This window comes from Chaetodon trifascialis, chromosome 11, assembly GCF_039877785.1.
Source record: "Chaetodon trifascialis isolate fChaTrf1 chromosome 11, fChaTrf1.hap1, whole genome shotgun sequence".
Classification (NCBI taxonomy): Eukaryota; Metazoa; Chordata; class Actinopteri; order Chaetodontiformes; family Chaetodontidae; genus Chaetodon; species Chaetodon trifascialis.
In genome coordinates, this window is record NC_092066.1 from 16,715,042 (window position 1) to 16,729,451 (window position 14,410).

Sequence of the window (14,410 nt, forward strand, 5' to 3'; positions counted from 1 at the left end):
CCTGTTAGAGTACAAATTTCCCTCTTTATGCTACCATCCCTTTACTACAGCTCAGCGAGGAAACACCGTCCGGGTAAACACAGAGGGACGACTGTCGAGCGGATTTTCTTTCCCATCTGTTACAGTGAAGTCGTGCTAGGCGGGGATGACTACATGGCCAGAGTGACAATAGAGATGACAACTTTCTCACTGTAAATATCAGCATATTTTACTATCAGAGAGAGAGAGAGAGAGAGAGAGAGAGAGAGAGAGAGGGAGAGAGAGAGAGAGAGAGAGAGAGAGAGAGAGAGAGAGAGAGAGAGAGAGGGAGAGAGAGAGAGAGAGGAGAGAGAGAGAGAGAGAGAGAGAGAGAGAGAGAGAGAGAGATAGAGAAATCTGAATGTAATCCAAACTATGTGTCACCAATTCTCACAGCTGATGGACAGTTGGCTACTTGACGCCACAGCAGAGGCTATTTTAGTGACAAGCGTCCTGACTCCTTCAGCACCGCGGACAGCGCCGTCTCTCTGTCTCCATCCGCCGGCTTCCTGACTGCTGTGACAGTAAAGCCGTTATTGTGTTACATGCAACGGCCGCGTGCAGCGTCTCTCTCTCTCTCTCTCTCTCTCTCTCTCTCTCTCTCTCTCACACACACACACACACACACACACACACACACACACGTGTTTCCATCACTTTTGGGGACATTATATAGACTTACATTCATTTCTTGGAGACTTGCCATACCCATAACCACAACCCGACTCTTCGCCCTAAAATGTAATGTTTTAGGTAAATGAAGGAGAATCCCCACAATGTGACTGTGTAGACAGTTGTCCCCACAACATGAGTAAGACACGTCCACACACACAGAGCAGGCTGCGAGCCGACTGCAGGCTCTGCATGCAGCTCCCATTCTAAATATTTCTGCCTGGTAATACAAAACCAAGCATATTCTGCTAAATTATTTAATACCAGACTGCAAGGCTCAGGGTGTATGGCATGAGGTAATCGTTACGACCCGGTTTGTTTGATGCTTTGCTTGATGGGCCAACAAGTGGAAATGTGTTTGGGAAATAGATATCGAGAGTGTGTTTATTGCTCCTGTCATGATTTTTAAATCACGAGTCCACTTTAAGGACGTCAGACTAGGAGGGAAGGTAATCATAGAGTTGATCATAAAATACAGTGATGCTCAGGATCTATCTGGGCTGAACAGGATCTTTGACAGGCCTATGGATCTGTTTGGGTGACGTAGCGGTAAAAGTGATTTCTGATTATGCAGGGTGGTTATGGCCAACATTGACAAAGTCGATCTGTTGGGTCCACAGTGGATCAAGATGATCGACCATGTGAGCAGGATTTAAACACCTTTCTACGTCTAGATAATCCCATTCTTGTAATATCCTAACAGCCTTGAGGAGTGATCGATCCGCTGCAACCTGTGCGCATAGCAGCCAATGGACCGATATTCAGTCGAAGGCGGTGTTTTGGCTGTACGGTGACGTTTTAAGGCAGGTCCTGGTCAAACCTACCAATGATACAAGTCGGTCCTATTCTGCTGGGACTGATCGCAATGAACGGGTGTCGGAGCTCTGCACGGCAAAGGAGCAACCACAGCGAGACGAGGCGATCAAGGGGATGCGGCATCGGTACGCGGGAGCTGTCCATCAGCACCAAATCCCCGACGAAAAGCAAGGAAGCAGTAAGCAGAGCCGAGACCCAGTCGCTCCTGTTTTCAGCCTGCCGCCCCCGCCCTCTTCTCACCACCGAGACCGCACTTCGACCACCGCCGCTCACCGTCAGAGCCTCCAGGAGCTCCCCTGTCTGAGCCAGCCCTCTCGGAGACCTGTTCACAGCGGCGACCCTCTACCTCTGGCGAGCTACGACACCGCCCAGCGACCTTCACAGCGAGGCGGTGAACCCAGCACCGGGCAGCCGGCGCACCTGCAGCAGGATCCCTGGGCCCCGGCCGGCTCTCAGCAGCAGCAGCAGCCGCCGCCGCAGTCGGAGAAACAGCCTGTTTTTCCAAGCTGCCACTGCAGTTTTTCCGAGCAGGAGGCGAGTCTCTCTCAAAACCAGCACCATCCTGTCGATCCTCTCCCACCGCAGCCCTCCCCACCTTTTCCGCCGCCTATACCGCCGCCACCAACGTCGTCCTCCTCCTCTCTGCTGTTTTCCCGGGAATCTAAAAGGGGGGATCGGCTCCGAAGGAGTGCCAATAATTACCAACAGGCAAGCATCGTGGAACGCTGCAGGGGAGGAGGAGGAGCAGGAGGGCACCGAGACCACAGGCAGTTGTTGCAGCAACAGCAGCAGCAGCAACAGCAGCAGCAGCAACAGCAGCAGCAGCAGCAGCAGCAACAGCACAGTCATTTAAGACTCCAACAGAGGGACCCCTCCCCTGAAGGAATCCGTGCAAACTCACAGAAAGGGCGCTCTTTAAATGTATGTGAGTCAACCGACGCTAACAGGAGAGCATTCGAGTCTCAGACTCAGGACCTGCAGCAGCAGCAGCAGCAGCAGCAGCAGCAGCAGCAACAGATCCCACAATTACGAGCGCAGCAACAGCTACTGGTGGGGAGCAGCTTGCCTATCAACTACTGCGCCAGCGGCTCAGGAGAGCTATGTAGGACTCACCAGGCTCCACTGCTGCAACAGCAAGAGCAGCAGCAACAGCGGCAGCAACAGCAGCAGCAGCAAGGCGCACTGGGGCTCTGTCCCCAGCGTCCGCAGCACTGTGAACAAGACCGCAATAAGTCTGGGAGGATCTCCGCGCAAGACGATCAGGCGCAGCCACACAGCCGCGACTCCCGCGTAACCCCCCCGGTAACACAACAGGCATACGCGGGGAACTCGTCTGCGACTGTCAGCAACAGCAGCAAAGACAGCCCCAACTACGGCTCGAGCTATCACCTGTGGCCAGAGAGCCCGCATAAAGGAGAGGAGAGGATACGCATCGACCTCCATACGGTAGATTTTCTCACATTTTCTCCTGCGATGTCGGATCTAATTAGCCTCTAATGACAAAAACAAACTGGCCTTTACGTTTTCACTCAATGACCACGCCTGTCATATGATTTTGATAGAGCACATTCACGTATGTGTATGGTGTGCACGCGCGTAGTATATGTGTGTGTGTGTGTGTGTGTGTGTGTGTGTGTGTGTGTGTGTGTGTGTGTGTGTGTGTGTGTGTGTGTATGTTAAGGAGCGGGTATTAGGATCGTCATTCAGTGTTAGGCAGCTTCTCCAAAAGCACCGATGTAACTACCGTGCATGTAAGAGAGTGCGTAATATTTCTTATCTAACCTGGTGTTTATTTCATTTGGTTACACAAGCACGCGCATGCAGGCACAGACGCGATGGCACACACGCGCACACACACCTGTTCCATGTTGCAGTGTTGTTTTGGGTGGACCGCTGAAAATATTCAAATGACGCTCCCCGGCAGCTGAATTAGACACAAAGCGGTTGTTGTTCCCACAGAACAGAGGGTATCTGAGCGGGGGGGGTTTAACACTGTGGCTTCCAGACACCGTTCTGACACAATGGTTGCCTTTATATCGTTAGGCCTGTACCTGTCAGAGTGAGCGGCTCCTGGCTGGCTGTTCAACATACTTTCAAACTCACTTTATACAGCAGCTGGATGTGCTGCTTGCAGAGCCGTCTTGCACTCGCCAGTGCCATATGTCCGTGTGTGTGCACAATCCGTAGAATGAAAACAGAAGTAAACACATCAAGCTCAAACAAAACCATAACAAGAAAATCAAGAGGACAAACATGTTGAGTAGATAAAATGTTCGATAAAGTGACAACATGGATGAAAGCATGCTGAGTCAGGCAAAATGAGTCAGTGAGTAAGGTGTGTGTGTGTGTGTGTGTGTGTGTGTGTGTGTGTGTGTGTGTGTGTGTGTGTGTGTGTGTGTGTGTGTCATGCAGCATGGACTTGTTAGGAAAGAAGAGAAAAAAGCAGGAATGAAGAAGAAAAAGTTGTGCTGGGGAAATTGAGAGTAGTTTGATTCAAATGTTGTAAGATCTATCTCTACTAAATCATTAAGATGTAGTATAAATGTAGTGTAAATGTACGTAGAACTGTAGCTCACAAGAGGTGATCGAGAGAGTGGTTTTGAGGACGAGACATCAGGCATCATTATTTCCCTGATAAGTTCTTTCTGGCTACTCAGAATTGAAGAATGAAGAGGAAAAAAACTGCTTTTTCACCACCAGTCATCTCCCTGAGAAATCTGTTTGACCATACAAGGCTCATTATTGGTCTTACTAATGGACATATGAAGATTTGATCAGATTGTTCATTTTTTGGTTGTGAAAGTTATTATTTTTATGTTCAATGAGAACCGGTTTAGTCCCCACTCTTGTTTTTGTTTTTCCTCCCCCAGCGTTTGCTCCAGGTGCAGTTGATGCAAAGTTTTTGTATCACAGGAAAGATAAAGGACGAGGAGGCAGTCTGATGAGGCTGCCGCATCTAACCAAGAGACTCCGTTTTAAAATGCTGCAGCTGTTTTCAGGGGCTGAGCTGGCACCAGGAGCAAAAGGTGGTACATCGAACCACCTTGACATGACTGTTCTGAACTTGGCTCAATTTTGGAGCATCAGCAGAACGCCAAAATGACCAAATGACTGAAGGCAAAGTAAACTTTTTCTCTTGAAGTTGCCACCATCCTGTTTCAAGTTAAAGTCACGGGGTTGTTTTGCAGAGAGGGAAACTAAACTCATTATTCTAGTTACATTATATTGATCAGACATATAATATATTTTCAAAATATAGGGCCTTTCATTTGGTGTCAGAATACCTGAAGCCTAAATGCTCTTTATTTGTTATAGCACCATATGAGAGGTGCTTCATCTGCTGCGTCCACTGCATCACAGAGGGATGAAGGTAATGGTGCCAGATACTGTGCACCAGTTAATACTTTAAATTTGTTTGGAACCGCAGTAAAGTAACCAAGAATGAAAAAAATGCATGATATCCATCCATTTACCACAGGGAGTTTTGAATAAAAGGATGTTGAGACACCAGAAGCCACATCGTACTAATTACAGTGTAAAACATCATCACAAAGAGTCTTTGGTCAGTCAAAAATAGTCCAAGTGAATGCGGCAAATGGCAATATGATTTACTATCGTAATTATGTCCTTTGTTTTGCAGCTTTCCAGCATGTAGTTTCCACTGTAAACAAGATGTTTGTCAATTACACAACTGTTATGTAAGCCAGTTTCAATCATGGGAATCTGAAAGGAAAAAAAATCTTAGAAGTGCTCCCATGACGGACTCGGCCTAAGTATCAAACCTTTCCACTCTCTCAGATCCGACCTTGCCAAGTATTTTGATACGGCTAGACGTGCTTATCCATTCACGGATATTTGTGGGATCGTGGTTACATCTTATTGACTCGGCCTCAATGAGAAAGGCCCCTACCCCAGCTCCCATTTGAAATCCCTTAAACAAAACACTTGTGACAGAACAAGCCTGATAAAGTGTATACGATTACAGTATCCCGCAGCACACCCTGAAACCCAATAGCCAGCCCACTGAACTGATGGCAGGTAGTACGATATTGTGTCCGGCCTCAATAACATTGTGCTTTGAAAGGTGCATTGCTGCTTCTATTGTGATAGGCTGTGTAAGTACTCTAATGCCTGCCACTTACTGCTATGGTGATATCTCCTGCAGGGACACGGCAGTACATAAACACTGGTGGACTTGCTCTCGCTCCACAGGGCTGATTTCTGAAGATACGCAGACGTTGTGTTGAGCAGAAACCTGTGACCTATCCAAACCAAGTTTACAGAACTCTGAAAATGAATAAAATGCCTGCAAAGTTAGAAATGAGAAGGCAAGAAATGCACCAACAGAACATATTTTGTAGTATATTTGTGTGACGTGTCCCCTGCTGGGACACTGTGGGTGATTTGCGGGAGCTTAGCTCAGAGAATCCTCCCTGGCACATTTTCAGTGACAATATGAACCAATATTTTAGCGCTGCAGCCGACAACTCTTCATTATCGGTTAATCTGTTCATTATTTGTCCAAATCGGGGAATAGTTTGACAGTTTGGGAAATAGGCTTACTTGTTTTCTTGCAGAGAGTGACATGAGATGATTGATACACCAAAATGTTCCATTAATTCATTCATTTAGACAGTTCCATTAATTGCCAAATAAACAGGAAAGAGTTTAAAATCATTGTAAATCAAAAGTTCAAAACCCCCCAAAGCATTCAGTGTCAGCAGCAAATCCTCACATTTCAGAGGTTGGGACCACAGAAGGTTTGACCGAAAATTTTTATGAACACATTAATCATTTGCTTTGTAAAATGTCAGGAAACAGTGAACAATGATTGATACAGTTTCCCTAAGCCTGAGTTGATGTGTTTAAATAGCCAAATCCAAAATAATCAATGTACATTCATATGAAAGAAGGAAATGCTGATTAATTTTTGGTCAGTCCACTCACCAGGCGGTTTCAGCTCTGCTTATCCGATGTGTTATCATGCTGTAGAATACGACAGATATTTGTGCTGCACGTCCACGATCAGATCGAGGGTTAAAAGTAAAAAGAAGGAATAAAAATATCCAGCCTGGTGCCGTCTCTCTTCTCCTGTCACATCATCCATGTTTGTTGGGTGCAGCGGGCCTGTAAGCTGCTCTGCTGTGTGTGTGTGTGTGTGTGTGTGTGTGTGTGTGTGTGTGTGTGTGTGTGTGTGTGTGTGTGTGTGTGTGTGTGTGTGTGTGTGTGTGTCAGGTGAGTGCCAGCCCACCTTTCTGGAGAACATAAGGTTATATGTGTCATTGCAGAATGGATGGCTTGAAAGAGGAGGAAAGCTATTACACTAAAGCCTTTTGTGCAGATCCTGCCAAACTGTAGTCCAACACACGTATAATCACCCTATATGATCTGGGAAAGGTCAACACAGTATATTTCAAAGTGGCACTTGCAACCAACTTAGTGTCTCTTTGATGCTGTCTGGAGGATTTAGCGAGGTCGTGTTTAGTGGTTGTCTGTGTGATTTTGTCCCCAGAAACACGAACAGCAGCATTACGTGGAAGCATTTCTTATGAAGAAAGACACACATCTTTTCCTTTCCTGAAACTGTCTTCAGTTATTCCAGTTTTGCTGCTTTTACCCATCTAAAGTGTATTGTTTAGTGTTTCATTTTCTCCTGCTCTCTCTCTCTCTGTTCAGAGATCATTCAGTTTAAGTGAATCCTAGCAGAGCACTCGTGTCTTTCGGCTTTCCTTGTGTCTAAATTAAGGAAAATACTGAGGTAATAGGGCTGCCGCCTCTCTTTAAAAAAGTAGTTTATCTTATCAGTTGTGTGTTTGTGTTGGCTTTGCAATAAGGCTGAGGTAACGCTGAATGCTGGAGCGTGGAACAATTGATGTCGACAGATCTGCTTACAGTGTTATGATTTACTCGCAGGCTTATGCCAGGAGAAACATTATGTTGATTTAAACCTTCTCTATCGGTCATCTCAGCGCTGTTGTTACAGGGCCCTGCGTTTGTTTTTCTCTCATTAGGCGGCCATGTTTCCACTGCCTTCTGTGCCCGAGTCTGCGAGGGCAGCCAACACCTTTAAAGTAAACACAACCCGCTGAAAAAAATTAAATGTCAGACAAGGGGCAGATCCTAGTTCACATCCTCTGTGTATGTCGAAGGAGTGGCTGCTGGAGATCTGTGATAACGCTGACAATTGTATGAAGAGTGGTAGGTGTGCGCTCTTAGTCTGGGCTGCAGCTGGCGACACACAGGCAGTAAGTATGAACATGAAGCTCTCTTAATAATTGATTGCTGTTTTCCCTATTTTGTCTGCTGTGTTTAAGTGCTGTGCTGCACTCCTGCTCTGAAATAGATTTGTGTTACCATGTATGTTGCTATGGAGAGATCAGCCCGGTATTGTGTAGCAGTCTCTCTCAGGGGTATAGAGTTAAGTCAAGGAATCATATGCAGAACAAGACTATCTTCTGGATTAAGATTCATTTCACACGGGCCTTTGAACACACACATGCAATAGGGGCTTGCGCACATGTCCACGTCTCACTCACACACACACACACACACACACACACACACACACACACACACACACACACACACACACACACACACACACACACACATACACACACACACACACACATACACACACACACACACACACACACACACACACACACACACACACACAGTAGGGCAGCCCACACAAACACTGATATGACTGTAAGTGGTTCAAATAGTGCTCCACTTGATATAGTTCATTCGCTTTGCGTTTCATTTGAGTGAGCCTGCACAAGGAGAAGTGTATTGAATTACTTGCAGTCCAGTTGAATACAAAGAGTGGAAAGAAAGCGTGTTGGGGGTTTCCTCAGTCACCGCGAGCCTCGCTGCTTACTTACTCGGCGAGTAGAGTCACAGCATGGCAGATGTTTTCGCTCTGCCAGCAGTCAATGTAATTTGTAACTCCACTGTTCGACCTCTCCCTTTTCTAATGTGTGTTGTAACTCCCAATTTTTTTTCTTCTCTGCTGCATAGCATGCCAAGTCCCCACCACAGCTCTTTGCTTAATAAATGGCCGCAGTTCATTTATATGGTAATTCCTGTGAGATGCTGGCCAAGGGATGCCAGGCATATAATGTATCGCCACAATGCATATGCTTTATGGCTAATTAGGTTATTGATCTGAGGCTGTCCCTGCGTTAGGGCATGATCACGACACAAAAGACTATGAGAGTGTGAGTAATGCGGCTGTAAGCAGATATTTGGCATTCATTACAATGTTGGAGAGATTCAGACGTACGGCGATGGCTTCTCGTGTGTGCGAAGGTGCAGGTGTGCGTGTGCACGCCTTTTCCACATACCTTGTGATATTGCTGACGTGTATGAGCTCATTGAGTCATTTCAGTATTGCCTGCTGGCTGTTTTCAAATGTTTGTTAAACACAGTGTTTGGTAGGAGTGCAGAGTGCAGTAACGAGATGTGAGAGATGTGTGATTTCATCATACTTTGCTCACACAATCGACTAACGCTTCGCTTGCAGCCTGCCCTTGAAAATGCAAGTTTGGAAAGCTTCTCCTGCCATTGTGAAACTCCATACAGAGACTGTTTGTATGGCAACGTGTGTGTGTGCGAGTCATGCTCGTGTCAATACTTATGTGTGTGTGTTCGGGATGAGTTACCTGCTCTGCCTGGGCGACCTCATTGGCTATGCTTTTTTTTTTTTTTCTTTGCCCTCAGGTCAGAGTTTGACTGTTGATCCCCTGAGCTGCAGTTCTACTTAATTTACAGCACATGATACACAGCCATTCCCCTGTAAAACTCAATCACAGCCTCCTCTGGCCACTGATAAATATTCAGTGAAGAACAAAAAGCCTGAGCAAAGAAGCATCTAGTCAGATCTACTCTGCCTTTAGCTGTTTATAGAAAATGTGAGTACAATTTGTTACCTTTATACAAACAAAAAGATGTTTCAGCCTGGCTTTTAATCAGATGGCCTCTCTCTCTCTCTCTCTCTCTCTCTCTCTCTCTCACGCTCTCTCTCTCTCTCTCTCTCTCTCTCTCTCTCTCTCTCTCTCTCTCTCTCTCTCTCTCTCTCTCTCTCTCTCTCACGCTCTCTCTCTCTCTCTCTCTCTCTCTCTCTCTCTCTCTCTCTCTCTCTCTGTGTTTGTGTGTCTAATATATACAAATTACTATGTGCGTATGTTTGTATCAGCAGTCACAGTGGCTCCTCTCCAACATGCAAGCTTTACAAATTGAGAGAGAAGACGAGTTGAATGAAGCCGCTTCCCCTCCCTCCCCGTCATTACCTCAGATCACCTACTGGAGAATATAAAACTGCTATCAATTTATATACAGCTACAGTATGGTGTGATCTGTTGGGGGTCTGCTGAGGTTGAGTACAAGCTGCAGAAAAACATCTAAGGGGCATTTTCCTGGTATGTGCATGTATACATGTTCTGCTGCATGTGTTTTGTGTATCTGAGCACATTTGCATGTCGATTGTACCTGTGTTTACGCGTAAGGGCGAGCGAGCTGTGGTGTATCATTGCCATGTGGATGCCACAGTCTTGTCTTCAGATGGTAAAGGTCACATTAACTCTGCCGCGGCTTCTAGTCATGTGGAAGAACCTCTTCTTCAGGAATCCTCCGCTGCGTCGCTGCACTGTCTTCTCCAAAAGCGGCTTCCTGTTTGTGTCACTGCGTTTCATTCTGCATCTGCAACCGTGTTCACAAAGAGCATGAACGAGCAAAATGGGTGCAAACGTGTGCACGTGTTGGAGAAGTCCAGAACAAAAGCAGTGACTTTTTAACAATATATGAATGCTGTTCTTACTGAACTTATTTGTTGCTGACATGAGATAAATGTAGCCCCCGTCTCCTCCCTCCCTCCCTTTGCCTCTGTTTTTCTCTGGCTTGTGTTAGCAGTTTGTGCGTAGTTCCTATACAGCTGCTCCAGCCTCCATTATCAGCTTCCCTAAGACTGTTAACCCCTTAATGGGCCACCGCCTCAGTCTTCACACTTCCTCTTTTGTTTTGCAGCCATATTCTCTTTAACCCTTTCATGAGTGGAACCACTTTCCATTTCTCCCTTCTTTTTCTTTGAGAATCCATTTTCGATCACTCGATTCCACTCCCCCAGCCGCCTCTTCCTCTCTGCCTGAAAATAAAAGGCCTTTTAAAATAGAATCAATTTACACTAAAGGGCCCAGGGGGCATTAGAAAACTGCAGCACTTAATTTCATAACCAAAAAAAAAAAAAAAGGAAGAAAGAAAAAATCACAGCTGGAGGCTGTTAGCACAATTCCCCCAACTTTTATCATGTGATAGACCAGCATGAATGACAGCTACTCCTGACTGTAGTACAACACAGTGTGGGGCCTGGTTCCAGTTCACCCACCTCAAAACAAGATTACGTGTGTTGCAGTAAAGTACAGTAGGTATGTGTGTGTTTGTTCTGCGGGTGAAGACAAATGTGCTGCTTTTCCAAATGGCCTTTGTTTCAATTCACCCGAGAAAAGTGGCCCACAGAGCCAGATAAGGATATTCAATTAGCCAGAGTCTATGGAAGCTGCACCCAGTCAGTGCACGCTGGAGCCAGCTGACATATGGTAAAGGAGGAGCAATGAAACCCGATATCTTCTCATTTCATCTTGTCACCGTTTCAATAATTTTCCCATTGGAATGTCAAACATATGCACTGTCTGCTTCAGTAGATTGCTCAGTCTCATCTTAGAGACCTAAATGGAAGATAACTAGAATACGAGGGAATGGAACTGAATGGTTTACAGATTAGCGCAGTTTGAGATTAAACTTCTTTTATTCTCCACGGAAAACTGCACACAGCCACAAGGAAAAACCTGTTTATGGTATTCACTGGTATTTGCAATTGACTCAAAGACATTGATGAGGATTCACTTTGACCCTGAAATGCTGAAAAAAAGAGAATTGCTCTGATTCTCCATCACTCTCTCTTGTCCTCTGGCTTCTCCTGTTGGCTCGTGTCGTCCTCCCATCATAAATCTCAAGCAGGACGTTTCCAGGCAACTCTCCAGTCAATCTTTACTGAGTTTGTTGTGCCATCGATCTGTCCGGTGCTATAGGTTGTCCTGGCTTCTCTCTCCCTGCTATTGATGTTTTTGCCTCGGGGAAAGAAAGAAACTGCCGGGGCCTGAATTTACCGAGGGCTCGTTTTCAAATGACTTACAATCACCTCACAATGAAAATAGAAGCTGTCAGCCGGTGGCATTTATACATGGATACTGCTGTTGGAACTCACAATAGTGAATGCAGTTTGATAAGAGGTAAGAATTGTGGGATTTTATTGCGGGTTATGGGGCACTTAAGGGTGATAATGTCTGTGAGGAATATATGGCCACTCTGCTCCTGTTGGGATGACCAATAGCTGCCAGGGGAACTGTCACCTAATGAAGATGGTTTAGTCCACATAGACTAAGCTATATTTCAAGCTTTTGTGCTTTAGTGTGTTTGTGTCTTCTGTCCCTGACCACATGCATTATTGGTAATTTTGATAAGTGGGAAGGAAGTATTGGTACGAGAGGCCATTTAGGTCATAAATCACACTTGTTCATCATAATGTTACGTAATGTTACACTTCACTCTCCTTCACACTGCTACATCCTCTTACATGTGCATTCACAAACTACCAGATACACACATTTACTCAAACTACTCTTTCTCACACAGCTGTAGTATCTCACCCTACATGGCTATCTTTTCACATACCCACTCTCACACACTCATTCTGTTTCACATACCGTGCTCACAATACCTCACAAAGAATAGTAGTGTACTTATTTACGCTAACTCACATCCACTATCATTCTGTTATTCACTCCTGAATAAACCGATCATGTCCTTTAGAAAGTCTCACTCACGCCATATTTCTCTCCTAATAAACCAGATTCTCCCTCGTGCACATCTCCAAACCTGTCGTCTGCTAATTATGTTCATATGTAGCTAATTTGTAATTGTGATTTGCTTTCCCTGAAAATAATTTGTTCAGCTGCAGCAAATAGTGTGTGAGTGGTGTATTCTGCACAGGAAGTCATGAGGAGGAGGTTGTGGTTGACAGTTCAGTCAAAGCATGGAGCTTCAATACCGGAGGCCGGACACACATGCTTCAGGTTAATGTTAACTTTCATACTGCGAAGGTTTGCTTTGTATGGCAGAGTGTGTGCTCGTGGTGTTCATGTGAATATGTGTGTGTGTGTGTATAATCTTTAACAAGTCTTACTTTAACCATATTATACTCACCATTACCATGATATTGGTTGACTTTCCAAAACGCATCCCCTAAAAACCATGATCATACTTCAGGTGCCAGAGGGGAAAACAAATAGAAAATATTTACATACCCGGTATGAATGCTGATACTAGAAATATGACCTTTTTGTTCGTACATTGTCACTTTGTCTCCAAAATTCAGATGTTCATCATTGGAAAAAAATTAAGCTGACATCACCTAACATCTCACAGTATTCACAGTATGCAACCCTGATTCCAAAAAGTTCTGCACGCTGTCTAAAACATAAATAAAACAGAGTGTGATAACTCGCTAATCCTCTCTGACACATACTACACTGAAGACAATATATTTAATGTTTTACCATTGGTAACAGGTGATAGTAGCACTGTAGGTATTTACAGACAGCTGGACCAGAGCTTGGGTAAAATAAAGAATGAAATAAAATAAGACACACAGACCAGTATATATAATCAATAGTGCTGTCAATCGATCGCAATTAATCTCATGAATGTCATAGTTAGCTCGTGATTAATCGCAAATTAATGGCACATTTTTGTCTATTCTAAACGTCCCTTGAATCATTTTAATACTGTTATCAACATGGAAAAGTGGATAGGCTTGCTCTGTGCAAATGTTTTTTATTGAAAACAGCAACGTGTAGTGTTTTATTTCACACTAACATTCTCAGTTTGAGCAGTCATTCACATATGAAGCAAAATCTCACACAATTTAACACTGTCAATAAACATATGACGAAAAAAAAAAACTTACAAAAAAGCCCCTTCAACAGCCCTTTCGAAGGGATCAAAACAGGGTGATACAAGATAAAGTTACAAAGTGCACACCATTGTAAATTACGACTCAGGCTATAGTGCAGTTAAACCATGGCTTAAACTTTCCTTTCTTAAGTTTCCTTTGAACACAACAGCATCCATGTGCCTCTGTCAAAGGCTAACCATTGTCACCTGGTTTTGACAAGGAGGCGGCAAAGAATTCGCATTCGCCGTATGTTTGGCCATCAAGTGGTATTTCAGACTGGATGTGTTACGGTGATAATTCAGTTCACACCGACAATACACACAGATAACTTTGGTCTTGTCAGTTGACCCATCTGGCAACTTTTTGAAACTAAACTTTCCATTCAGAATCTTGTTCGCATCCATTTCGGCATTTCGCACTTGACATCCACACAAACCGGTAGCCTACTCCTTTACAGCTAGCGAGTAGACAAGACCAAACACGTGCGTGGGGCGTGCCTATTGTTTTGTTTCCGGTTTACAATCGGATCCTGTAGTTTCTCTTACGTTACTAGCAGTGGCTAGAGCTTATAAAAAATTACAAGTTCACTAGATCACAACGAGCGTTAATCTCGCGATAAACAAAAATTACGCCATTAAAATTGATCTGCGTTAACGCGTTAATAACACGATATTTTTGACAACACTAATAAACAATAAACTTAAATTCACAATTTGGTGTGTGATCAATCCATTCGTTAAGTACTACATAAGTCCAAATGAGTTCCACTTTGTGTTGCAGCAAAACACTGAAGGTTTGGTCCTACAGAGATTCAGGTCTATGAATCAGTGTCCTACTGTACATACAAATATTTCAATCTTATGTATTTTGTAATCAAATAAAGTACTTGAG

At 44.6% G+C, this 14,410-nt stretch overlaps 1 protein-coding gene across 2 annotated transcripts in view; it reads left to right on the forward strand.

The window, feature by feature from the left end:
• The first annotated feature begins 1,395 nt into the window (after nucleotides 1–1,395).
• Nucleotides 1,396–14,410, forward strand: part of kcnn1a (potassium intermediate/small conductance calcium-activated channel, subfamily N, member 1a) — a 50,621-nt gene continuing 37,606 nt past the window's right edge. For both annotated transcript variants that reach the window (XR_011602628.1, XM_070973373.1), the window contains exon 1: nucleotides 1,396–2,952. Coding sequence is in view for 1 of the 2 variants with exons in the window: in XM_070973373.1 (XP_070829474.1) it covers nucleotides 1,621–2,952 (1,332 nt within the window). In the remaining variant the exon portion in view is untranslated. The remainder of the gene's footprint in view (nucleotides 2,953–14,410) is intronic.